This window comes from Lacerta agilis, chromosome Z (assembly GCF_009819535.1).
Source record: "Lacerta agilis isolate rLacAgi1 chromosome Z, rLacAgi1.pri, whole genome shotgun sequence".
NCBI classification, from domain to species: domain Eukaryota; kingdom Metazoa; phylum Chordata; class Lepidosauria; order Squamata; family Lacertidae; genus Lacerta; species Lacerta agilis.
In genome coordinates this window covers 46,260,519-46,288,186 of record NC_046331.1, presented here as the reverse complement: position 1 = coordinate 46,288,186, position 27,668 = coordinate 46,260,519, and the positions used below count along the sequence as shown (strand labels likewise).

Genomic DNA, 27,668 nt, shown 5'->3' with positions numbered 1-27,668 from the left:
CTGAAAACTGAAAGGAAAAAAAAACCCGTCTGCTGTAAGTATGGACTATTTGGATTACAATTTAACAATTGGCAACCGGGAGGGATGTTAAAAGGAAGCCCGTCCCTCTCCTTTGTTGAGCAGAGAAGATAACTAAGTTTCCAGCAGCTGCACCGTTGGATACAATGTTGTTTTGAAGTTTTTTGACAGATGAGACGGATTGAATCCCTGTTAGGGGATTGAAGGTATTGGAAATATCTCTTCTTTGGAGTTTTGGATTGTAATCTTTTCACTCTGCCTCAGGGAAAAATGGCGCTGGGAAACTAGCAGTTAAAGATGGAAAAGTACTGAAATTTGATACCCTTTGTCTTCTTCAACCATGCTCGCTTTCGTTTTCAAACTGGTTTTAGATCCGGGTATTACCCATGAACAAAGGATAACCCTTTTAAAATTAGAATTGTTGAATCAGAAATTGGATTTGATAAGACTGAATTTCGAAGAAATGTTTTATGGAACAGGAAAAACTAGTGAGACTTTGGAGAACTTTGCCAAATTGGAAGTAAACCTTGCCAGGGAACTGGAGGGAATATTGGAGAAATATAACAAAGTGACTACGCAACTCCAAGGAGCTGAAAAACCCTGCTGGAGTGAGAGACACAGGGTTGGTGCCCTAAAACCCTGGGGGGGTGAGAGACCCAGGGTTGGAAGATTTATATCCTGTCTCTGGGGTGAGAGTCCAGAGATGAAGGTGAGAAGATTTTTGAAGATACAAGTTGAAGATGATCTGAACTTTGAAATGGTGTTGCTGGAAGATGAGAGTTGGCGTTCCCCGGAGTTCCCTGCGAGGAAGTTTATGGACTGTGTTTTGATTTTTGGCATTAAAGAAAAAGAGGTGACACTGAACAATGATGGTGGAGGGAGGTGGAGAGATGATTTGTGGGTGAGCCTGAGATGGCCAAGGAAAATGGTTAGAAGAGGGATAGGGTGAAAATGATAGAATTATAATTAGGACGGCTCTATGGTACCCTGAGGATAGCGTGTTAAGATTTTATGATTTTGAACTAGTGAAGAGATATGTGATTGATTATCAGCAGCAGTCTAAGTAAAATAAGATTTAAGATTTGATCTAAGAAGTATTATGTTGTATTATAAGATGTTAAGTTTTTAGGATTTTCGAACTAGAGAAGAGATATTTGAATGATTATCAGCAGAAGTTTAGGTAAATAAGATTTAAGAATTGATTTAAGAAGTAATATATTGTATTATAAGGTTAATCAAATGTAAAGAAGTCTATTTGGCTATTTTAATGATAATGGATAATGATAATGGATTTTAAATTTGAAGATGGATGTTATTAAAGTAAATTAGCATTGAAAGCAAAGGAGAGAAAACGGGGGAAGTCACCCCAAGAAGATTCAAAACAAGAATTTTTATTTTTATTTTTCGAAACAAGTAAAGAGATGTTCTGGTGTTCCAGTTTAGATGTGTTTATGTTTAGGTGTAAATGTTTTATGTTATATTTGTTTTGTATTGTCTCTGTGTTCTGTCTTTGTGGAAAACCAATAAAATCTTTAAAAAACAAACAAACAAACAAACAAATGTACTTCATTGTCTGGGCAAATGTTCCAACCTGCAGTTTTGTAGTTTGCTGTGGGCATCAGAGCAGGAGCACACATGGAGATGCAATGCAGAGAAGGGCCTTGGATGGTCATATCTGGGTCCAGGCAAGTTTATATGGGGAAAGAAGGTCCTTTAGGTATGGATATATTTCAGTGGACAAAGAGGAGTATAGCATGATGAACTGGCACAGTTTTATGCTGCTCACTTTTGCAACAAATTGTTACTTAACCATTGACAGGTGTGTTTTTCCCTTGCAAATTACAAAATATTCCACAAAAGAGGCTCTATTCTACTGCCATGCAGATATTTTCCAATGTTGTTTATTTCAATATTTTTCCATACTGCTTAATACTTACAACACTCTCTTAGTGTATTATTATTAGTATAGTGAAATGTATTATTTTTCTCCCTACTTATGTTCAAATTTTCATTGTTTAGCAAACTCTCCTCCCCTCAAAATAAAAAGCAATGATGAGACAGCACCAATATGTCAGAACCATTTGGCAATACTAAAGGCTTTACCCGAGCTTTAGGAGAAAAAAATAATTTTTAAAGAAAAAAGGTGGGAAAAGAAGTCCTGAAGCCTCTCTGGCCTGTTGTGGGTGGAAGGGAAGAGTCTGCTGCCTTGTGATTTCAAAAATACATTTGTGTTCCTTCATTGAGTATAAATACTGCAATACAAGAGAAAACATTGTGCCTATGAAGCATCTCTCTAAAATGCTGCATACAAACACACACCAATATTAAGAAAAAATAAAAAGGAGAAATGAAGAAGAGAAATAGAGGAAGGAGTGAAATAAGGCAGTGGAAACTTAATGCGCTATTTTGCAAGAACGCCAAAGGGGTTACCTATCCTCTTTACCCATACTTCTGCTGACAGTTTTTTGAACCTAAGCCGTTTTTTCTCTGATTGCTACATCCATCCGCTTCTGAGATTGGCCTAGCTTTCATATAGTAACAGTTTGTTCATTTCTTCCCCTCCTTTCCTCCTGAAGGAACCCAGGACAGTGTAGCATAAAATACAAATGCAAAGAAAATAATTTTTTTGTCTATTACATGAACTCTTATTTTCTGACATCTTTCTGGTAAAAAAAGGGGGGGGACATATGAGATGATAAAACTGAGTTGATATGATCGCATGCTTAATCACAAAAATGGACAGTTTTAAGACAGTTGCCTATAAAGGGGGAGGGGGCGTTCTTACAGATTCTGCAGATATCATAAAGCAAGGGAAATGTGTGAAATACAAAGCATTATGCATAATACTAATGCATTCCTTTAAAATAAATAAAAAGAAATTTAAAATATGTCCTTCATGACAGCTGGATAACTTTGTTTCTTTTCTGGCTTCAGGCATACATTGCAGGGGACTGCTTAGTCAGCTGCATAACTAACAAAAAATATATCTCACATTGTCCAAACACATTGTTGGTTTGTATACTAACCAACTCATATATGACCGATGCAAATCATTGGACAATTTATTCCTGTTCCACTTCAGTTTGTTTCCATTTGGTTTTCACTTGCCAGAAGCCTCTTTTCTTTATGTAGGAAAGTGAGTCTTCCTCTGGATTCCCAACAGTTTTGGTTAGTGCACATTAATAGGAATTACCGGTAAGTGCAAGAGGCATGTAACTTTTTAGTAGCTGAACCAGTTAATTCCCCCCCCCCCGGGATATTGGCAAAATCAGGTGGCAATTGAGGTTGTTCCTCAAAATTCCCTAGTTCTTGTGCCTTCCCTTCCCTTCCCTTCCCTTGATATGGTAAATAAACATTGCAGTCTAGTAGGTGAACTGTGGTTTGCCGCTCACACTCCCCTCCCCTCCCTTTGCTGGTTAGTCACACCTGTGGTTTCTTGTAGTGTCTGAATTGACACAAGCCTTATTATTGCCAACTATTGTTTTGCTCAAACTGGAGTGTAAAACCAGGATCTCTAATCTCAGGTGTTTATTTTAATTAAAAGTGGATCATTTGTCAGAATAAGCTATTTTTATGAGCTAATTAAGCTTAAGCTGAAAGTGAAACCACTCATTGGAGTCTAAATCTTGGTCCAAAGTAAACAAGCTTTTTCCTGGAGAGTTCTGGATGGCTGCGCCTTAACTTATCTACTCCCCTGTATGTTTTAGAAATCTCTTCTATATCTCTGGGGAAAGGACTCATCAAAAGTGGCAGGTTCCATGCCTTCAAATTGGCTGCCCGTTCCCAGTGGCTCCATTGGACTTCTCCCTCCTCTTCACTTTCTCTCACCACCTGGGCTTCTTTCTTTCCATCAGGGAGATGGATTAAGAGTGGCTGCATGGCAGCTGCTTCTCCCACAAGCTAGAGCTTCCAGGCTATGTCTTCTCAGCAGCCATTGCTTAGTTTGGTTTCCCTCTTTTTGAGAGATGGCTTTAGTGGTTGTGCAGCATCAGGAAGAAATTGGGAGTGCAGAAGACAGAGGGAAGGCGGAGGGACAAGTCTGCAGTCAATTTCATAAAGCTTTGGAAGAGTTTAACTCCTAGGATTTTACATTGTCCAGAATTGTATGTTGAGTTCAAATTTCCAAACAGATAGAACAATGCTGTTGTTCCCCCTCACCCCATTTTAATCTTTTAGCTGCCACAGCAGCAAAATTCATGAGTCTAAACATTTTAATAATGGAGATGTATATGCAAACATTATTAAATATGTATTCATAGTGCAGGGATGATTACATCTCAACTCTACTTTTGATAGCATGTTTTCATCTTCCAACCCATTTCCTTATTCCAAAGCACCTTGATATAATTTATTTATAAATCAGACGTTCTCTTGATCTTTGAAACCTGGCTTCTGCAGACTTTCATGAGCTGTATCTCCATCAGCAGAGAATCTGCAATCCTGGCAAGTCCTCCTCCTTGAAGAAAGTCATTGTGCGTTTTTAATTGCCTGAAAACTCTTTCTAAACTATCTTGTATGTTCAAAAGATATTAGCAGATCCCAATGCATTTTTAGCTCACTATCTTATTTAATTTAATTTTGTAGTGTAATATTAATAATAAAAATGAAGAAAGATTCCCAGGGATGTCATGGCAGAAACTGCTACTGGAACAGTTTGTCCTTTTATTCCCTGTGAATATAGTGTGTGCTTGTGTTTGCAGAGTAAAACAATCTTTCTTGGCATCCATCTGTCTTGAGAGGCAATGGAGTGCGCCTTTGGGGGGGGGGTGAAGTCAGACTGCTGCATTAGCAGCACTGAAGTGAACTCTCTGGGGTTCAAGCTTGGGCAGTGTGTCTGGAGGTCCTAGCCTGCCCAGACAGCAAGATCCCTCCCTCTCGGCCTCACTGATGTGGTCCAAAGGAAAGCAGAGCAATACATTTGGCACCAGCTTGGCTGCAGGAGTTGCTGGAAGGAGGTGTACAAGGCTCCACTCCAGATTTGTGTAGGGTTCACTTCCTAGCTATTTATTCTCCTGAAAATATCCCACAGGGCGATAGAGGTTTAGGATCAGAGTTTTCCTTCTCCTAGATGGGCTACTTCCCAGGTGGATGAGCCCCATCTGCCCCTCACTTCCCTCTACAGCACGTGCAGAAACTGCCATCTTTACTGTTGCGCCCACTCTTGGTCTTGTCCACTCCAACCACTGGAGCCTGTTTTTGCATGCAGGGTGTGTGTATATAAATATATATTCCACAAAATATTATAAAGAGGTGTCTTCAAAGAGGGTTGCGTAGGGTTGCCATATGTCCGGGAAAACCCAGACATGTCCTCTTTTGGAGGGCCAACATGGGTGGATTTTTACATTTTGTTGTTGTTGTTCAGTCGTTCAGTCGTGTCCGACTCTTCTTCGTGACCCCATGGACCAGAGCACACCAGGCACGCCTATCCTTCACTGCCTCTCGCAGTTTGGCCAAACTCATGTTAGTAGCTTCGAGAACACTGTCCAACCATCTCATCCTCTGTCATCCCCTTCTCCTTGTGCCCTCCATCTTTCCCAACATCAGGGTCTTTTCTAGGGAGTCTTCTCTTCTCATGAGGTGGCCAAAGTACTGGAGCCTCAACTTCAGGATCTGTCCTAGTGAGCATTCAGGGCTGATTTCTTTGAGAATGGATAGGTTTGATCTTCTTGCAGTCCATGGGACTCTCAAGAGTCTCCTCCAGCACCATAATTCAAAAGCATCAATTCTTTGGCGATCAGCCTTCTTGATGGTCCAGCTCTCACTTCCGTACATTACTACTGGGAAGACCATAGCTTTAACTATACGGACCGTTGTCGGCAAGGTGATGTCTTTGCTTTTTAAGATGCTGTCTAGGTTTTTCATTGCTTTTCTCCCAAGAAGCAGGCGTCTTCTAATTTCGTGACTGCTGTCACCATCTGCAGTGATCATGGAACCCAAGAAAGTGAAATCTCTCACTGCCTCCATTTCTTCCCCTTCTATTTGCCAGGAGGTGATGGGACCAGTGGCCATGATCTTAGTTTTTTTGATGTTGAGCTTCAGACCATATCTTGCGCTTTCCTCTTTCACCCTCATTAAAAGGTTCTTTAATTCCTCCTCACTTTCTGCCATCAAGGTAGTATCATCAGCATATCTGAGGTTGTTGATATTTTTTCCGGCAATCTTAATTCCGGTTTGGGATTCATCCAGTCCAGCCTTTTGCATGATGAATTCTGCATATAAGTTAAATAAGCAGGGAGACAATATACAGCCTTGTCGTACTCCTTTCCCAATTTTGAACCAATCAGTTGTTCCATATCCAGTTCTAACTGTAGCTTCTTGTCCCACATAGAGATTTCTCAGGAGACAGATGAGGTGATCCGGCACTCCCATTTCTTTAAGAACTTGCCATAGTTTGCTGTGGTCGACACAGTCAAATGCTTTTGCGTAGTCAATGAAGCAGAAGTAGATGTTTTTCTGGAACTCTCTAGCTTTCTCCATAATCCAGCGCATGTTTGCAATTTGGTCTCTGGTTCCTCTGCCCCTTCGAAATCCAGCTTGCACTTCTGGGAGTTCTCGGTCCACATACTGCTTAAGCCTGCCTTGTAGAATTTTAAGCATAACCTTGCTAGCGTGTGAAATGAGTGCAATTGTGCGGTAGTTGGAGCATTCTTTGGCACTGCCCTTCTTTGGGATTGGGATGTAGACTGATCTTCTCCAATCCTCTGGCCACTGCTGAGTTTTCCAAACTTGCTGGCATATTGAGTGTAGCACCTTAACAGCATCATCTTTTAAAATTTTAAATAGTTCAGCTGGAATATCATCACTTCCACTGGCCTTGTTGTTAGCGAGGCTTTCTAAGGCCCATTTGACTTCACTCTCCAGTATGTCTGGCTCAAGGTCAGCAACCACATTACCTGGGGTGTATGAGACCTCCATATCTTTCTGGTATAATTCCTCTGTGTATTCTTGCCACCTCTTCTTGATGTCTTCTGCTTCTGTTAGGTCCTTTCCACTTTTGTCCTTAATTGTGGTAATCTTTGTACGAAATCTTCCTTTCATATCTCCAATTTTCTTGAACAAATCTCTGGGTTTTCCCATTCTGTTATTTTCCTCTATTTCTTTGCATTGCTCGTTTAGAAAGGCCCTCTTGTCTCTCCTTGCTATTCTTTGGAAATCTGCATTCAATTTCCTGTATCTTTCACGATCTCCCTCGCATTTTGCTTGCCTTCTCTCCCCCGCTATTTGTAAGGCCTCCTTGTACAGCCACTGTGCTTTCTTGCATTTCTTTTTCATTGGGATGGTTTTCGTTGCTGTCTCCTGTATAATGTTAGGAGCCTCCATCCACAGTTCTTCAGGCACTCTATCCACCAAATCTAAATCCTTAAACCTGTTCTTCACTTTTACATTTTAAAGGAAGTCTATTGGGGGGGCGGAGCTTGGGCTTGGGCTGCTCTGCATGCCTTGGCTGCTGCCAGCCCAAGGGGGGGGGAGGCGTGAATAACAAAAGAATAACAACAATGTCCCTTGGGGGTTCTTCTGCTTTAGGTTTTGGGGATGCTATAAAGGTAAAGGGACCCCTGACCGTCAGGTCCAGTCACGGACGACTCTGGGGTTGCGGTGCTCATCTCGCTTTACTGGCCGAGGGAGCCGGCGTACAGCTTCCAGGTCATGTGGCCAGCATGAGTAAGCCGCTTCTGGCAAACCAGAGCAGCACACGGAAACGCTGTATACCTTCCCGCCGGAGCAGTACCTATTTATCTACTTGCACTTTGACGTGCTTTCAAACTGCTAGGTTGGCAGAAGCTGGGAGTGAGCAACAGGAGCTCACCCTGTTGCGGGGATTCGAACCGCTGACCTTCTGATCAGCAAGCCCTAGGCTCTGTGGTTTAACCCACAGCACCACCCGCGCCACCTGATTCTTTCAATTGATTCAAACTACAGAGCAATATCACGAAGCATTTAATTAATAATGTAAAAGCTTCCCATAAATTTGATTTTGCCACATGACCCGGAAGCTGTCTGCGGACAAACACCGGCTCCCTTGGCCTATAGAGCGAGATGAGCGCCGCAACCCCAGAGTCGGACACGACTGGACCTGATGGTCAGGGGTCCCTTTACCTTTACCTTTTACCAGTGCGCCACAGATACAGACGTTAAGGCAGCGGTCTCTGTCCTGTGCATTCCTCAACAGTAATTTGATGTCCTGCATTATTTTGATTAATTTGATTGCAGACCAGTTTTTCAGGCTGAGCTCCATAGCTTTGTTTGCCGCTATCACAACATCTGCAACTGTTTGGATACGTTCGGATGTGAGGTTTTTGCTCAATCTTGGGGCAACTCCTTCCAGGGTCACGGTTGCATCAAAAAGTCAAGTGACTTTTTCCCTCATTCTGAATTATTTTTGCCAATCCTTTGAGGTTCTGCTGCTGTAGTGGGACTGCTGCATTCCCATTCCAGCAGTTCTCCGCTGGTCTGAGAAAGTCAAAAACCAGTCATCCAGTGTGTTGTTATTTTGGAGTTTTCAGCTTCTACAGTAAATAGACCTTGGGGCATGGGGGAGGGGGTGTGGCGCTAACACAGGTTGAAGCAAATGATTTAATTACAGCAGACTGCGCTTCTAATTGCCTTCAGGGTGAGAGGGAGTCATGGTTTAAGATGCCCTTTTCACTCCGTGATGTCACCACTCCCCTTTAATAGTTTTCAGTTTTGACATCTTTTTCTCCCTGTGTGGTTCTGCAGATGCGCCTTCAGAAGGCCTGGGAGATGTATCTATACATTGCCTGAAAGTGGTTTAAAGTTAAAGTTGCAAGAGCGATTTTATAATTTCCAATTAGGCAATGTATTCCCGCAAATTCCTGCCACACTCGCCGCCAGCTTTACACATGTCAATCAAGCCACCTGATGGGTTCCTGGTGCTCCCTCCCTCCCCTCGCAGCCCAGCCATCAGTCTTGGGGGTGGGGTTTGCTTGTTAGTTTGGCCCAGTTCTCCAATCAGATTCTGTATTCTGCGGTTTCAGCCACCTCCCTCAGTTTGGTGTCGCCTGCATATTTGGTGAGCACCACCTCTATCTCTTCATCCAAGTCATGTATAAAGATGTTGGACAACAACAGGTCCAGGACAGAACCCTGCGGCCCTCCACTTGCTATTTCCTTCCAGGATGACAAATAACCGCTCTTTGGGCTTTGGTCAGTCAACCAGCTACAAATCCACCTAACTGTGGCATTTCCTAGCCTCTCTGCAAGAGTATCATGGGGAACTTTGCCAAAAGTATTAAAACAAGAAACTCTTGTTTTTTAGCCTGTAATTTATAGGCAGTTGTTCCTTTCAGCTTCCTAAGCAACTTAATGCAAGGCTCTAGCTGCTGTTGCAGGCTCTGCTGCAAAGGCTCCTCCTGTAACTCGCTCTCTCTTCAGCCATAATTTGAGCAAGGGGCCATGGGCAGGAGGGGGAGGAGACGTGAAACCTTATGCTTTTGAAACTTTAATAGATATATAGATATATATGTTTAATATTTCATGTGAATCATTTTCATGCCTGCTGCATCCATTTCCCCCTCCCCCGCATTCCCAGGGTGACAGAATAGAAAGCTGTTACTCCAAACAGGGTTAGTGACCTGTGAACCGCAAGGTCTGTTTGTGACTTTACCATCACTTTATTAAGGGTGCCCTCGAGAGCTGAGGAGCCCTGGAGCCGTGCGGCAATTTAGCATTAGAAAGAATATAATATCTTTCTGTCATGATAAGCCTCTCCTCTTTTAACATGTTCCTTTTATGTCCTGGTGGGTAGAAAGAGTTTGTCATTTTGTGTCTCCTGAGCAGGGAAGTTCTGCATGACTCTGGGTGCAGAATTATACAAATGGGCCAAAATCTATGAGAAATGTGCATGTGCTTTTTCCACCCAGAGGTTTGTGGGGGGTTCCATAGGGAGGATGCAGAAGGCTTCACTTGCTTCAGTTTGACTCAATTTAATGTGCTTACTTTCTGCTGAATATCACAAGGGACCTCGAAGCAGTTTACATATTAAAATAGAATAAATCATAAAATTACAAATCATAGAATGCAGTTAAGGTATAAAAAAAAAAAACTTCCAGCAACATCAATATCAACAGGCACAAAATCTGTTCTATAAAAGCAAATGGGCTCAAGGCTGGAAAACAGTCTTAACGATAGACTCCATAAGCTGGAAAGAAGCAAGGAAATTTCTATAGAGAAATGAACTTCCAATAACCATCCAGAAGGGTGGTGTTGCAGAACTGGGGGGCTACTGCTGTGCCAGAGCCATTGGGTTCTTTGTCTCCTCGCATCTCTGTGCATAGGCTGCCTGAATTAATAGTCCCTTAATGTCCTCTCCATCTTATGAGCCAACTGCTTGGCCTCAAGTGAGAGCCTCAGGGTGAGACCCTTTGAGCTGGGCACCAGCTTTACATGGGACCTGGGTAGGTAGGAGAAGGAGAAGAAACAGTTCTTCTGAATCAACCCATTTGGCACACAATTGACCCTTGCTTGGCAGGAGCTGCTGGTCCAATATGGCTCAACAGAAAGGGAAGAAGTCATGGCAGCAGTTGGATATTGTGATCTGGCTCCATTAATGTAACTAGGGTAGCATTATTGTGACTCTATCTCCAATCTGTGTGAAGATGCCAGGTAGACCCCAAAGGTGACATTACCTAATATTGATCCGCTAAAATGATGTTAAATGCTCTTTTTTAAAGTGCAAAATGCTATATTTCCATAAAGGGACAGCTTTCTGAAATATTACTCTTTCATTAAATGTGTAATAAATGCATAAGCATATGTCTGTGGTTCCATGTTAAAAATTAAAATGATGCTTTAACCTAGAATAGAGTATAACATTTCAATTTAGTAAAAACAAAATGCAGAATTTAAAAACTCTGTGTTAACTAGAGATGATTCAGCATATTTAACAGCAATATTATTAAAATGATTCCAAATTACAAGAAAGGAGATTTTGACTAAACCTTTGGAAAAACTTTCTGACAGTAAGAGCTGTTCAACAGTGGAACGGTCTCCTTTGGGAGATGGTGGACTCTCATTCCTTGGAGGTTTTTAAGCAGAGGTTGGATGGCCATCTGTCACGGATGCTTTAGCGGAGTTTCCTGCATTGCAGGGGGTGGGGTCCCTTCCAACTCTAAGATTCTATGATTCTAAAAATGACAAAAGTCCACAATACCTTATTGGTCAGCAAAAAAAGAATAAAAAAAGCAAAGCCACATACCTGTTAAACCATCTGTGTTGGAGCATATTGGCATATATTAAATGTACACTGGAAAGGAAAAGTCTCCTGTCCTCCAAACATGCTTCAGTAATGTTCTGATTTATCTTGTGTCTAGGGAGAGTTGCTAGTTGGTTGGGTAGCCAGGGTGTGTGAAATTATTTCCAGTTGGGGAGAGTTACACATTTCTTCAAGGTTGCTTTTGATTTGCTGTCAACTTGGATTCCATAGTTGAAGACCCTCCTCATAGAAGAAGACCCACCTCTCACTCACTCCCCTGTTTCTGCTTTCTGGAAACAGGGTTCACTGACCCCTCCTCCTTTCTTTCTTTTTTTCCAGAAGCCTTTGAAATTGTAGTGCGGCATGCGAGAAACTACACCAACTCCATGTTCAGAAACTATTATCGCAATTTAGCTGCCAGAGCTTCTAAATTTGTGGGGGAGTTTTTTACAGACATATCCTTATACATCCTGGGCTCAGACATCAACGTCAATGACATGATAAACGAATTCTTTGACAGCTTGTTTCCATTGGTCTACCCGCGCCTGGTGAACCCAGGGTCACCGGATCCTTCGCTGGAAATGACCGAGTGCCTCCGACTTGCCCGGCGAGACCTGAAGGTGTTTGGGAACTTTCCCAAAATCATGATGACGCAGGTGTCCAAGTCTCTCCAGGTGACACGAGTCTTCCTCCAGGTGCTCAACCTTGGCATTGAGGTGGTGAACACCACCGACCACTTGAAGTTCAGCAAGGACTGTGGGAGGGCCCTGCTGAAGATGTGGTACTGTGCCCATTGCCAAGACCTTATGATGGTGAAGCCATGTGCTGGGTTCTGTGGCTCTGTGCTGCAGGGGTGCCTGGCCAGTGTGGTGGAGATAGATAGCTATTGGCAGGAGTACCTCCGTTCTCTGGAAAGGCTGATGAGAGGCATGAGGGGCATCTACAACATGGAGCATGTGCTTCTCAGTCTCTTCTCCTTGATACAAGATGCCATCACATACATGCAGAAGAATGCTGGGAAGCTGTCAGCGACGGTGAGTTCTCCTTCCAGTTTTTACAGGCCATTTGCTCTGCAGTCGGAAGCAGTTCTGCTTCTGAATACCAGTGGCTAGCAGCCACAGGAGGGGAGCTCAGGGCCAGCTTGCTGGTTTCCCATTGGGGCATCTGGCTGGCCATCAGGAGAGCAGGATGCTGGGCCAGGCAGGCCACTGGCCTGATCCAGCAGGCTCTTCATTTGATCCTATTGTTTCTTTATTTCTTTGAGAGAAAGAAACATATCATACAGAAGCAACTACATGTGAACATGTGCAATAGAGCTTAGCAACAGCTTAGGAAAATCCCAGGTCCCAAATCAGGCTGATCCAGGGTTTGCTTGGAATGGGTTGAGGCATTCCTGGGTTGGATACACCTGGAAAAATCTGGCACTGTCAAAGCGGGTGGCCGTTTTAAACCCTATTTATACATGCAGTTGTGGGAGGGGGGGGGGAAATAAGGAGATGCAGGCAGATACTCTCACCTGTCCTTTTCCCCCTTCCTTGCTGCTGACTGAGTCGTGGAACTTCCTTCCTGCAGAGGTGTGTCTGGCACCATGAATGCTGAAGATGTGCCTCTTTACCCTATTTTCAGGGCCCACCTTATTTCAAGTTGCTTTGTACTGTTTCTGATACTGTGTTTTAATTCTTGTAACCTGCTCTAGTACCTTGGGGTGAAGGAAGGGGAAATGATAAACAAACTAACAATCAAAAATATTAAATTAGGATTTAAAACATGAAAATGAAGTATTTGGGTGTATTATAGAACTGTAATGATGTTGGCCATGTTTACTCAAAACCCAACTGCCTTCTGGATGGTTTTTGTTATTACTATTATGTATTAAATAGTGAGGAGCGAAGGCTGGTTTACAGTATAAAAACACAAAATGTATAACATAGTAAACACAACAATACACCTTCCCCCCCCCCCATTTATAAGGCCTGGGAGAAGAGGAATGCTTAGCCGGACAACTAAAGACATGTAATGAAGGCACCAGGTGAGCCTCCCTAGGGAGAACATTGCACAAACAAGGAGCCACTGCAGAAAAAGCCCGTTCTCATGCTGCCGCTCTCCGGACCTCTCATGGAGAGGGCACATGAAGAAGGGCTTCAGAAGATGATCTCAGACTCAGGGTCCAGGAAGGTCAATATGGGGAGAAGCTGTCCTTAAGGTATTGTAGTCCTGAGCTGTTTAAGGCTCAGCATTTTTACTGGGTCCAGAAACTATTTGGCAGTCAGTGCAGATGGGCCAGGATTCACATTATATGCTCAAACTCTCTTGCCCCAGTGAGCAACCTGGCTGCTAAATTTTGCACCATCTGAAGTTCCCAAACCATCTTCAGAGGCAGTCTCTTGTTGCAGTAATCTAGAAGTTACCGGAGCATAGACAACTGTAGCTCAGCTATCCTTTTCCACCTGCCATCTATCCAGTCTCAGGAACCACCTGATAACAGGACCTCAGTCTTACCTGAATTGAGCTTCAGTTTGTTGGTTCTCATCCAGTCCATTACCAAGGCAAGACAACAGTCCAACTCATTCAGTGCCACACCTGAAGAAAAGCAGAGCTGTGTGTCAACAGCATATTGCTCACAACGTACTCCAAAATTCCTGATGACCCCACTCAGCAGTTTCGTTTAGAAGTTGATCAGCTTGGGGGATAAAACTGAACCCTGAGGAATCCTACATTGAAAGCACTTCCCAAAAAACTCCCACTGCAAACGTCCAAGTAGGACTGGAACCAGTGCAAAGCAGTGCCACCTACCCGCAACTCAGACAGCCACTCCAGAAGGATACCATGGTATTGAAAGCCTCTGAGAGGTCAAGGAGAATGAACAAGGACACATTTCCGCTATCTCTCTCTCTCAACAGAGGTCATCATACAGGGTGACCAAAGCAGTTTCTATGCAAAAACCAGGCCTAAACCCCTACTGAAATGGATCTAGAAAATCACTTTCCTGCAAGAGTGCCTGGAATTGGCCAATGATTCTTGTGAGAATTTCACAAAAAAACCATTTCTGGATAAGACCGCAGCATATGCACAAAGAAGCAAAATTGCTACATTGAGATATATTTGTCCATAATTCCACATTTCTAAACCAATTTATTTATTTGTTTGTTTGTTTGTTTGTTTGTTTGTTTATTCATACCCTGCCCATCTGTCTGGGTTTCCCCAGCCACTCTGGGCGGCTTCCAACAGAATGTTAAAATACAATAATCTATTAAACATTAAAAGCTTCCCTAAACCAACTGATTGTGGGGGATATTCCCTAACAGAACTAATTGTAAATGAAGTTAACATCAGATTGCAAAAAAGGTATTGCAAAAAAAACTGCATTCTGATTCCTCCCCAGTATATCTTCAGGAAATGCCCCCCACCGAACCTTGCACTCTGGAGGAAGGAACAGACACAAGTGTACATGAGAAGAATGGGAGGGTCCCTCCTCACTCCTTCACTCAAGCCCCCTAGAACCCTCTCAGAAAGTTTTTTCAGGAGAACAGTTGTCAGGTTTGCTTGAAGACCAGCCTTGCCAGTGATGTTTAAGGTGCACCTCTGGCAAATGCTACTGATGACCAGTATAAAATGAGAGAGGCTTCCTTTTCCCCTCCTTGAAATTCACTTTGCATTGACCAGCCTGAGGGTGTGGGGTCTTGATAATGGCTAACTCTCCTACAACAACATGGGGCTGGATCCAGTGTTCTCTGTTCATTGACACAAGGACTTTTGCACTAGGAGATGGGTGAGTTTGAATGTTGCACAACAGAGGAATTCAGTGCAACAGTTGTGCTAGTGGACACACATTGCCCAGGCAATTGAGGTGCAGTCTGTTGTGCAACAATGTTATGAGCGATCTGCTTGTTTGTTCGTTTGTGCAACAACTTTCTGCTGGCCCAAAACATTTCACTGTTGGAATGAATGTGCAGTTGGCTTGCAACTTGTGTGATTGCAGCTTTACGCAGCTTTTCGGTCACCAGCCAGCTGAAATCACACAAATTAAATGCACACAAGGTGGAGAGCTTATAAGCTCTCAGACTTGCTTACTGGGGTCTGAGAGGTTCACAGAGCCTGGCAAGCAAGGCACAGAACAAAGCTCGCTTGGCACGTCAGCTTCAGAAAGGTGGGGTGGTTATATGGGGTTGTTTTGGCTGTACCCACAACTTTGTGTGCAATCCCTAGAATGTAACCCTGTGCGTGATGCATGACAACTGTCCCACTAAATGACTTTAACTTACTGCTCCATTGGATACAACCTTTAGATTTCTTTTCTTTTAATTTTTTTTATCAGTATAATAACATTGGCAGCTGATGTCAACAATAAAAATAATACACCAATCCTGAATTATATAACTTAATGCAGTTTGTCCACATGTCCAAATAGGCATCTAAATGAGATTGATGGTTATTGGATCCATATTTAAAAATTTGTGCATCCTACAACAATATTTGGCTTAGCCTGAGTGCCTTAGAATGACCTCCCTTCCAGCTGAGCAATGCGTTGTCAGAATTAATTATCTGTGCTGATTGTTCTTCTTCACCATTGCATTCCCAGGAAGTCAAATGAGTACTTGCAAACTCCTGATAATATGGTATCTGCAAACTGATGGATTTAGGAGGAAGGGTCAGTTCTGACCACTAGGCATGCTGGCTGGTGGCTGGCAGGAACTGTCCAGAATCCAGATGCTGCTGTAAGCTGCTCTGAGTCAAGCCTAGAGTATCATGGGCTTGGCAGAGAAATAGCTTTGGGTTGGTAGAATGTTGCTGTGGATGCAAGTTGCAAAAAGGGCCTGGAAAGCTTTATTTGGGGCTGGGAGAAAGAGGAACAGCAGAGAAGATTTAACTCGCAGTTTGAAAGGAATGAAGTCATAAAGTGTGATGAAGGATTTCTGCCTTACAAAAGCTCTCTAACAGCAGGGAACTAACTGACAAGGTGGAGGGGTGCTGGGAGGAGGAAGGGCAGGTGATTTTAAACAAATGGCTTTTTCTGTTCTGGGGTTAATAACTTGTGAACAATTTACTGGTACTTTAAAGGTAAACAAAGATTCAAATGGATAACTGGAGGAGAACCTTGATTAAAGCACTTGCGAATAAAGCTGTTCAGCATTTCATTTGCTACTCACGGCACCAATTTCACCGAAGTATCTGGGAAAGAAAGGCTGCAGGTGACTTCACCATCCATGCTGAGGGTGCCTCAGTTCTCTCGCTCAGAAGTTCATGGCCTCCACAGCAACAATGGGCCTGTCTCAGGTGGTCATTGGTCCAACATTGGTCTGGAAATAGAGGGTGACCATCACTCATTATCATGGTCAGAACACTTCATGGTGAGGTTTGGAAGTGCAGCAATGATTCTCCCCTGCAAAGGCGAGGGACCAGTTATGACGGTCCACTCCCAGAGACTGATGGATTCCTGACTGTTCTGTGGGATTTTCCAGATGATAGAGCAGGTGATCTTGTTGAGCAGTAGCGTAGCTAAGGGGGGGCGGGGTGCCCTGGACGGCGTTTACCTGGGGGGCGGGTGCACTGCCCAAGGTGATGCCCAAGGCCAGGCACCCCAGAGCCTGGCATGCACTGCTCCCAAAATCAGCACAGCCCAGGGCTTGGCTCCCTGTGTGCTGGGCTGCTGTGACTGCCCCCAGCCACCAGAGGGCAGCTGGGAGGGATGCAACTACCCTGTGCTGGTCCCACAGGGCCTGCAGTGTGTCCGAGCCACACATCTGTCCTGGGAGTTAGGCTCAGGCGCCTGCAAGCACTACACTCCGCCCACTGCCTTCCCCTCAGCTGCCCTCCAGCAGGACTCAGGAGAGTGCCTATGAGTGACGGGAGAGCGCCAGAGCCACTGTGCTGCATCTCTCCCAGGGGCCCTTCAGCTGGAGGGTGACCCACAAGAACACAGTGGCTTGGGCCCCAGTCATGCGCTGCTTTTGTGGGCAGCGCTGGGCCAGCCAAGCACACTGCATCTTACTCAGTGTCCCTGTGGGAGGGACACAGTTCTGGCAGCGTGTCCTGTCCTGGCTCACCCTGCCCTGTGGGTGGCTTCCCCCCCCCCGTGGGTGGCACACATGCACTGGGCAAGCACCCTCCCCAGGCACCTGAGTGGTTTGCCATGCTGCTGCTGTGGAGGCCCTAGTTTCCCCATGGAATGGTGAGTCTCATGGGGCCATTGATATGATCGCTTCTGAGTGCCCCCTCCAGTGCTGTGGGGTCTGTTTTGCTCCTCCGTATGCTGAGGAGCTGTGGTTGATGAAACATGCCGCTTGGAGCGTAAGTGAGGAAATGAGATTCAGTCTCATAATCTGCTCTATCATGGTAGTGAAGGCCAGGGCCGGTGCTAGGGTTTTTTGCGCCCTAGGCGAGATCACCTTCTGGCGCCCCCCCCCATCGTTCTGCATACTTCCCACATGCGCATGCACACTCCATTGCGTCACGTGCATGCACAGAAGCAGCGCTCTACTTACAGACTTTTCGGGGTGCAAACAGCACCTTGGAATGGATTGCGTCCGTAAGTGGAGGTACCACTGTATTTAAAATATTTATGCACCTGCCCTTACATTCAAAATTCCCAAGACAGTTTATAAGAACTAATACAAATTCCTTTAAAAACTGTAATAGGCAGTACTGAAAACGATCTATGTGCAGGGGGTTAGGCAGAGGTTAATAAAGCCTGGGGAGATAAAAAGGTCTTTAGAAGGAAAAGGATGAATGAGTAAAAGCTTATTTATTTGGCACAGAGAGCATTGCCATACTCAACTGTGAAATAAGCAGTGATGCTCCTTCCCTGCCTGCTCCACAGAGCTGTGAGTGCCATGCAGCCTGCCCTGTGCCCACTAGGCCAACCTGTTGCAGCGATGGACTCTGTTTTGTTAGCAGTGAAGTTTCATCTGCCAGCCTGGTGGGCCTCTGTAGTGTGGTCTAGTGGTTAGAGGATCAAGATGAGCAGTGTTCAAAGTCACTCATAGACCCAGTCTCTTAGCCTAACCCAAGGGTCAGCAAACCTTTTCAGCAGCAAACTGTCCCTTAGACCTTGTGGGGGGCCAGACTATATTTTGAAAATAAAAAAATCAACGAATTCCTATGCCCTACAAATAACCCAGAGATGCATTTTAAATAAAAGCACACATTCTACTCATGTAAAAACACCAGGCAGGCCCCCCAAATAACATAGAGATGCATTTTAAGGACACATTCTACTCATGTAAAAACACCAAGGCTCCAAAACTGCAGAGGGAAAAATTCTGGAAGTTGCTGGAGCTAAAGCTCTGAAGCGCTCCATCTGAAAAGGTGACAAAGCATCGGAGAATTCATTAACGGCACCAGGAATGAAATGTGCCGAAAACACAATATTAAATGTGAGGCAACGTAGCACAAATGTGCACAACAGGGCAGAGACTCTTTCAGAGCGAGACGACTATCTTGTCATATCTCCCGGAGCGCCAAATGTCAAAGATAGATTCAATTGTTAACGTACTCACGGCCAACGGGCTTCTTTTATTTTCCTTCTGCCAGGTAGAACGATATCGCTCATCGTGAGCGGCGGCCGCCGCTTCGCCGGCCCGGTTGGGGCATGCCTCCACAGACCGGCTCCGTGGTCCCTTCACCCCCACTCCCCCTTTACAGGGGGAACGGGGGAAGGGTTCGGAACCATAGCGGGCTCGCCGGAGAGCCCATGCCGCGGGACGCTCGACCCGCGGTTTAGCGGAGCCCCGCTTTGCGGTAGCGGGGCTCCTACCCCCGGGCCGGCGTGAGTCGCTTCGCTGCCGAAGTGACCCACGACCGCCCGCAATGGCGTTCTCGCCGGAAGTCCATGGTCCACACATTAAAGCCCCATGTCTGAGCACTCATTAAAACTTCAGCTTTAAAGATTTTTTTTTTTTTGCAAGGAAAACTCCAGGGCAAAAGAGAGTTTTGAAGTGCAGACTTGTGCCTGGAAAGAGTGAGGCAAAAGATAAGTGTGGTTAAACCCTGAATAGGTTTGCCATATGTCTTCTTTTTTCCAGGACACGTCCTCTTTTTCATGGGTATGTAAAATGAGAATCATCATAGTGATCCATAGTTAAAAGTAGAAGTTGGCAAATGTGTCCTCTCCCCCCCCCCACTTCCTGCTTTTTTTTAAATAATTTTTTTTATCTGAACATGAAAGTGAACATGGTTTTCACAGCACTACGCAGTGACACCTCAATACATTAGCATTTAATACAAAATATATTCAATTCTTGGACAAGAATGTGTCTAGGAACCTATAATACAACAATAAGACAGTTAAAGCTAAGTTTAGAATTGACTGGCACAGAAAGCAAAAGTTGGAAACAGTTCTGAGAGCGTTACAGTGTTATCCTTAACTCAGAAGTTACCGGTAAGTCCCTTGTTGGCTAAGTGTCTAGGATTGCAGACTTAATTTATGTTCTTCCAGACCACTAGCCCACCCAAGTAGAAAGCTTGGGAGTCAACACAAAATTTAAAGGTCAGTTACATCCAGTGCTTTCTTTTCTAGAAAAATAGGTGCTGGAACCCACCATGAAATTGTTAAAGTAAGTGCCACACTTTTTAGCAACAAAAACAGGTGCTGGTACTGCAAATGTGTCCTCTTTTTTGCTCTTCAAAAGATGGCAACCCATATAAGCCCCACCTGAAAAATGTTGCAGCCCTTTGCAAACTCTAGATCTGTCTGCCAATTGCATAAAAATCTCCTTCTTCAGGCTGCAACCTGTGCATTGTTTAGTGGGTCATTCCTAGGGCATCCTTGATGTTAGCTGCACTGACTCTGTTACCACTGGCAGTTGCTCCCAAGGGAACTACAGTGGTACCTCGGGTTAAGAAATTAATTTGTTCTGGAGGTCCGTTCTTAACCTGAGGTTCCACTTTAGCTAATGGGGCCTCCTGCTGCCGCTGTGCGATTTCTGTTCTCATCCTGAAGTCAAGTTCTTAACCCGAGGTACTATTTCTGGGTTAGCGGAGTCTGTAACCCGAAGCGTTTGTAACACGAGGTGCCACTGTACTAGGTTAGAACCTGGCTAATTGCTTTGTTAGCAGGTCTGTAGAGAATGAAGCCAAAAGTAACCTTCCTTGTCTCTCTTTGCAGTGTGTGTGTGTGTGTGTGTGTGTGTGTGTGTGTGTGTCTTTCTCTGTGTGTAGTCAAGACATAGCATTACATACTTTCTGGTCAAAAGATTCTACGGAATGGGTATCATTCATTTATATCTCCTTTTCTTTTCCCACATCCCCATGAGTGAAATAAATCGAAGTGAAATAAAAATGAGTAATAGCAATAAAACCAGAATTTGCAGTAATCCACGGCAGCAGAATCACACATAGGCTGCTGACCGGATTTCAGAATGATGTGTATTGATTGAAGCCAAATGAATTAACTCCCCTTCTTAAAGGCTCCATTATTCATCTCTTAATTTCTTTTCTGCTACCCATTAATAAACTTGCTGGGTCCAAAGCCCTGCAACAAGAGTGTGCTGTTGGGAATGCTTCGCCCTGCCCTAGTCCAAGGAGTCCCTTGGTGACTTGAGCTCCATCTGCATTGTGCATTTGAAGCTGTATCAGGCCACTTTAGAACAACCACAGTTTTCCCCAAATAGTCCTGGGAAGTGTAGTTCATTGAGGGTGCTGAGAGTTCTCTGGAGGCCCCATTCCCACCACTGAGCTACAATTCCCAGAGCAGTTTAACAACCCTGCCTCTCTTTCCAGGGAACTCTGCAAATTTGATGCTCGGGGTGGGGTAGGGGGCAGGAATAGAGGCCTCCTGACAATTCTTAGCACCCACAACAAACCACAGTGCCCTGAATTCATTGGGGGAAGCCACAACTGTTTAAAGTGGTATGATAGTGATTTGAATGTACAGTACTTTGTGCAGTTTGAGCCTTGTTATGACTACTTTTGACTCTGTTAACATAGGAAGAATATTTGGGCAGATGCTTGTACTGGGAACTCTACGGCTGAATGGTGCCACCAAGTGAGGTGGATTACCTGCCTGGCCCTGCTGGTTGCACCAGCCTTTGCCAATCTTGTATCCTCCATGTGTTCTTCAGCTACAGCTCCCAACAGCCGTGCTGGTGGGAGTTGTAGTCCAACAACTTCTGGAAGCTGCCAGGTGGGTGATGGCTGGGTGGTTGACAGTTGCCTTCCAGAATCTTGTGCAGAGAGACATCTTTCCTGATCCTTCTAAGAGGGGACTGAATCCAGGGCCTTCTGCCTGCAGAACATGGGGTATGCCAGCTGAGTCATGGGTCTTCCCCATAACAAGATGGCAGTCGTTTGGTTTGCAGCTTACTTAAGGGGTCCCATGTACCATGGAGTTCAGCAGTCATTTATGCTGGCTGGTCTTTCTATCCTAAATCAATTTTCACCCCTAGTTCCCTGTCCTTCCCAACATCAGTTGTGGAAATGAGGCTTTTAGGTACTCACCCAGAGCAGAGTGCACCAGTGCTGGTGACATTAATTCGTGGAAGGATTCACTTTTACTGGGCTGTTTTGCCATCCTGTTTATTTACTCCTTGGTTGCATATTCCAGATATATTGACCCATGTTTGCTGGCAGATAAGTTTTAAGCTTACTTTTGGTGGTAGCAATTAATCTTCTCCCCCCCACCCCATCTCCTGCTTGAGAGTCTTGAATAGGAACACACTTCTCGTGAACAACTTTGTCTGCTCCAAGAAGTGTTGCCTTTCTGCTAATTTTATTGGGGTGAGAATTGGAAAGAGATCCTTGCCCCACAAGATGACCACCATCTTGGATGGCTTTAAAGGAGAATTGCACAAATTCATGGAGGAAGAGAAAGCTATCAGTGGCTACCAACCCTGATTGCAGTGCTCTGCCTCCACTGCCAAGAGACAGCATGCCTCTGAATACCAGCTGAAGGGAGAGAGTGCTGGAACTGTTGGGATGCAATTCAGCTTGCACTGCATGGGAAAAAGTAGATAAGAGAGGGGAGCCTCCAAATTTCCCAGACTATCATTTCTTTCCTAACCTGTGATGACCTTTACTCGGGTGCTAGATTGACTCTAGGGTTGCTGACCTCATTTCCTGCTTCCTGCTTCTTCATCCCCATACCAGCAGAGGAGACAAATGCTATACCTGTCCTGTTAAGGTGCAAGAGCAAGCATGGCTCAAGGCACCTCCACCTTAGTTAAGTAGAGCTAGTGATCTTTCCTATTAAATATGTACTTCCTGCTGCAATAAACATAGTTTTTTTTTCTTTTTCTGAAGTCAGAGTTTCAGTGTGATTATATCCAGGGTAGCTCCTCCAACAGAGATTCAGAATTAAGTTCAACATCTCCTGAGCATTTTTACTCCAGATGCCAACAGTGCTGCTGTGGTCCTTCTTGAGACTTTCCCCCAGGCATCTGCTTGGTCACTGTGAGCACAGCATGCTGGACTGGATGGGCCCCCTTTGGCCTAATTCAGCAGCTTTGCTCTTCGTTCTTTTGAAAGTGTTTGTGGTGTGACGCCCTCCCAAATCCACTCAGGTTGTGGCTGTGTGGATCTCACACATCCCTGCATGGTAGCACTGTCAGAAGCAGTGTACCTCAGGGTGCCAGGGGATGGGAATCACGTGTGCAAAGAGTGCTGCAGTTGAGCTCAAGTCTTGCTTGCAGGTTTCCCATGGGTACCTGGTTGGCTATTATGAGAAGAGGATGCTGGACTCAGTGGGACATTGGCCTGATCCTATGTCCTCTTCCTATGTTCTTTCCCAACCTCTGGCTGCTTGTCCCCCGGGGGGCAATGGTAAGAAGGTTTCTGATAGACAAAGTTTTTTATTTTATTTTCAACCAGGTCTAGACTAATCCAATTAAATATTATTATAGAGATAATTTAACCTGAAATGTGGATTAGGAAGTGCAAAGGATGCTCATCAGATTTTCCTTCTTCACTGAGGGATTAAGTTATTTTCAAATTCAAATCCTGCATCATTGAATTGTTCTTTTTATAAAAATGTGGATCAGATTTTTGTTTTGTTATGTTGCTAAACAAAAGATTCTTCACTTGCTGTATATCTTGTTCTTTCTGAATGTAGCAGCAAGTGCATTTCAGTTTCTGAATGGATAAATTAGATCAGGCTCCCTTTGCTGGAGAACATCCTTTGTATATATGCATGACATCGACCCAGCTGCCATTTTCTCCTGAACATTACAGCTAGTGCTCCAGTGCTCCTCTCCGAATTATCGTACTTTGTCAGAACTGAGCAGAGTTCTGGATGCAGTGGATGTCTTGGCTCAAGCTTCACCAGACATTTTGTGCCACAACTCCCAGCAGCCCCAGCTTCTTGGAAATGTAAGAAATTGCTATGGACACCACAGACTACTCATTTCACATAACAAAAACTGGGGTGATTAGAACCACCATGCCCAGACAAAATACTCCCCCCCAAAAAAAACCCCACCGCTGCCCCAACTCAGGCAACACTTCCCTCCAAAACACTCCTCTAATCCACAGTAACAAACCACCAAAGATTAGGCGAAATGCATATTCAACCCCAACCACTCACTCTACCTTTCCTTTCCTATGAAGATAGTCTCAGCCTCATGGGAAAGGGGGGGAAAGAATTCAAAAACTGGCATTTTTTATTTAAAAAAATATCAGGAGGGGCAGGGACGTCTGGATAACAACATATATGGGACCCAAGGACCACAGAGAGAGAAAGAGCAATAATTATTGGGGTTTTCATAGGTGTGTTTAGGATTTTCTGTATGCAGAAGATTCATCTCTTTATGTCTTTAGTTCTGAGCATTACCAGTTCTTCTGTGAAATGGGTATTTTGCGGCTCCCAGAACAGTTTTTCTTGGCTATCTGGCTATGGCTTTTGGTTCCCAATGATCCCCTGAAATAATGCAAATGCATCCATCCTGACAGTTTCTTTCCCCACTCCCAAGAAAGAGGGGGTCCTTCTAACTGGTAGGTCTGAAAACGATGCAGGCACCTACTTGATGTCCTGAGCACCTGAAGTTGGCTTCTGCATTACATTTTAAATGTAGCCAAGACTGGAGGTTAATGTTTGTCCTGATCTTCTGACTGTATGTCTTGTCTAATGTACTTACCGGTACTTGTTCACAGATAGGTGTGGGTAGCAAAAGAGTTCCTGGAATGCTTCCAGGAAGGGATTTTTATTGGATTGTAAATCTAAACAAGTTGAGCGTCTTGCAAGGTTGCTTCGTGTGTTCCAAAATTGTGATTACCTTCTACCAGCTAATAATTAAATGGCCAGTTTTCGTTGGTATGCCATGCTGGAACACTGTTATATAAATATGTACAATTGCTATTAAGTTGCTAATAGGGAGGAAAGGAAGGAGAGAGGTCTAATTAAGGAGATAGGATATCATCATCAGTTTCCTCCCTCTCCTCTCCACTCTGCTTTTCACAAGCAGTAATTTGAAAAGGGCCCTATTAAAGTCATTGGTGGACAAGTTAATGCTCCGTTTCCTAGAATATTGCTCTTCACTCTGAAGATGATAGTCCATCATTGGGGGGGGGGGCCGCACAGGCGCTAACTGCAGAAAACCCACAGTCAAAAAAGCATCTGCTTCCAGAGTTTGATAGGTCTGGACTTTCTCCCTTTTGTAAATCTGTTGCCTTCTTAGAGGGAAGCTGTTAAACTTCTTGAGCTTCTTTTGTGCATTGTAGTGATTCACAACAGTTCCTCCCTGTCCCCAAGTTTGGAAGAAGATGTCTGTGGTTTGTCACTACTGGTGCTTAAATAATATCCCCCGTAGTCTGTTCTAATTTATTTATTTCCAGCTCAGGCAATGTTGTGCCTTCCAGATGGTGTACCAGCCTCATGATCACTTTGGGTGGCCTTTTCTGAACTTTCCGTGAATTCCCCGATATCCATTCTTTGCTTTTGAGATGTGAAGTGTGCTGTGATCTTTCTAACACAGACATTTATTACTCTAAACCAGGGGTGGTGGCTCTCTCACCCTCCTGGTTTTGTTGAACCCCCACTGGCATGGAAAACGGTCAGGAATGATTCGTTGTTGATTTTGCTTGCCACATTTATATCTTGCATTTCCTCCAGGGAGCTCAAGGTGGCATTCCTCACAACATCCCTGTTAGGCTGAAAGACGCTGAGTGGACCAAGGTCACTCAGGGAGCTTGATGGCTGAGCATATATTCGAACCCTAGTCTACCAGGCCAGTACTCTGATTACTACATTGCACTGTAGTCCAACAACTGGACCACACAAGCCATAAACACTGGATGCATTCAGGTAAATCAAGGGTAGCCTAATTTAGCAATGAGCAGAAGGCAGATAGAGATTTATTTCTAGCTCTCTGTGCAATTTAGAATAGTTCAGCTGGAGTTACACTCCTCTGGACGCACTCTGGTTTGTCAGTGTCCTTCTTAAAATGTGACAACCAGAATTTGGTGCTCCAAATGTGTTCCAGATGTGGTCTGACCAGTACAGCATAGAGTAGAAGCACAGCTCCTTGCTATCTTGACACTGTGCTTCTGTTAATACAGCCTAAGATGCAGGGGCGTAGCCAGGATCAAAACTAGGGGGGGGGGGGCAAGCCATGGTCATTCAGGTTGTGACATTTCAGCATGGAAAGGCAAATGAAACCAAAATTTTAGGAAAATTATATATAATTATAGCAATGCTTTATTACGGTAATTATTACAATTATTTGCTTGATTTTTTTTTTAAAAAAATTATTCTAGTTACATGTCTTATACCAGGGGTGGCCAACTCCCAAGAGACTGTGATCTACTTTCAGCAGTGATCTACCCCCGTTTTTTTGGGTTCGGCTCAAAGTTGTTGACCTTTTTAGATTACTGACCACATTATGTAAACAACAAACCAAAACAGCTTCAAAAAACAGAAAAACTTTGCCCCCCCCCCCAAAAAACCTCTACAATATATGACACTTTTAATACAACTGGCTAATTCTCCAGAAAGATATAAGTAGAAGCAGACGGGCAAATAACAGCTGTGGAAATAGATGTTTGGATGTTATCGGGAGAGAATGAAGATGGCGACTGTCCGTGATTAGGCTTTTGGAGTCAAGAGAGTCAAGGGGCAAAGCGATTATATGGAGATGAAATATGGACTTAAATCCACACAGAGACATTATTTGCGTTGATTTATCTTGCTTGTTGGAATATATCAGAGGCTGTGAAAATATTGAAGGACAGAAAACAAAGGACAATAGTTGACCAAATACCTCAGGAGTTTGAAGCATGGGAACTCCCACATAAATTTAAATAATAATGAACTAATAATTCGGTAGATTTGGAACTTTTTTATAATTGATAATTGATAATTGGATAAATAATTGGGAATGTAATTTGGAATGTTTCAATGTGATTTTGTAATATTGGAAACTTTAATAAAAATGATTTGGCAAAAAAGAAAGAAAGAAAATCTGCTCATGTCTTGTTTAGGAACAGCTGTATGCATTGCTTTTAGCCAATGGCCTTTCCCAAATGTACAATGCAGTCAATAAATAAATACAAAGTGGTACAAAATATAAAATACAAGTTCTTAAAAAGTAGGTTCTTGCCATTTGCTCTCACCAATTTCAGACAGGAAACAAAATGATATTTATTAGTTGAAGACATTTCTTGCACAGTTAACAGCTCCTTTTGCTAAATCAATTATTTCATTGAGGAATATCAGAAGCTGCCTCGTAGTAGAATCCAAACTCCTTTCCCACCTAGACTGACTGACCATGATTCTTCAGAGTTTCAGGTGTGACTTTTTCCCAGGCATTCCTTGAGATTGAACCTGGGACCATCTGCATGCAAAGCAGATGATTTGTCTTGGAGCTACATCCCCTTTCCATAGTTGTAATCCATTAGCAAGGAGACACAAGAATTATAGAATCATAGAATCATAGAGATAGAAGAGACCACAAGGGCCATCCAGTCCAACCCCCTGCCAAGCAGGAAACACCATCAAAGCATTCCTAACAGACCTCCAAAGAAGGAGACTCTACCACACTCCTTGGTAGCAAATTCCACTGCCGAACAGCTCTTACTGTCAGGAAGTTCTTCCTAATGTTTAGGTGGAATCTTCTTTCTTGTAGTTTGAATCCATTGCCCCGTGTCCGCTTCTCTGGAGCAGCAGAAAACAACCTTTCTCCCTCCTCTATATGACATCCTTTGATATATTTGAGCATAGCTATCATATCACCCCTTAACCTTCTCTTCTCCAGGCTAAACATACCCAGCTCCCTAACCGTTCCTCATAAGGCATCGTTTCCAGGCCTTTGACCATTTTGGTTGCCCTCCTCTGGACACGTTCCAGCTTGTCAGTATCCTTCTTGAACTGTGGTGCCCAGAACTGGACACAGTATTCCAGGTGAGGTCTGACCAGAGCGGAACACAGTGGTACTATTACTTCCCTTGATCTAGATGCTATACTCCTATTGATGCAGCCCAGAATTGCATTGGCTTTTTTAGCTGCTGCATCACA

At 44.0% G+C, this 27,668-nt stretch overlaps 1 protein-coding gene across 1 annotated transcript in view; it reads left to right on the top strand.

The window, feature by feature from the left end:
- GPC3 (glypican 3) overlaps window positions 1-27,668 on the top strand; it is a 227,290-nt gene that overhangs the window by 82,737 nt on the left and 116,885 nt on the right. The window contains exon 3 of the mRNA XM_033137608.1: window positions 11,570-12,264. Within this exon, the coding sequence (XP_032993499.1) occupies window positions 11,570-12,264 (695 nt within the window). The remainder of the gene's footprint in view (window positions 1-11,569; window positions 12,265-27,668) is intronic.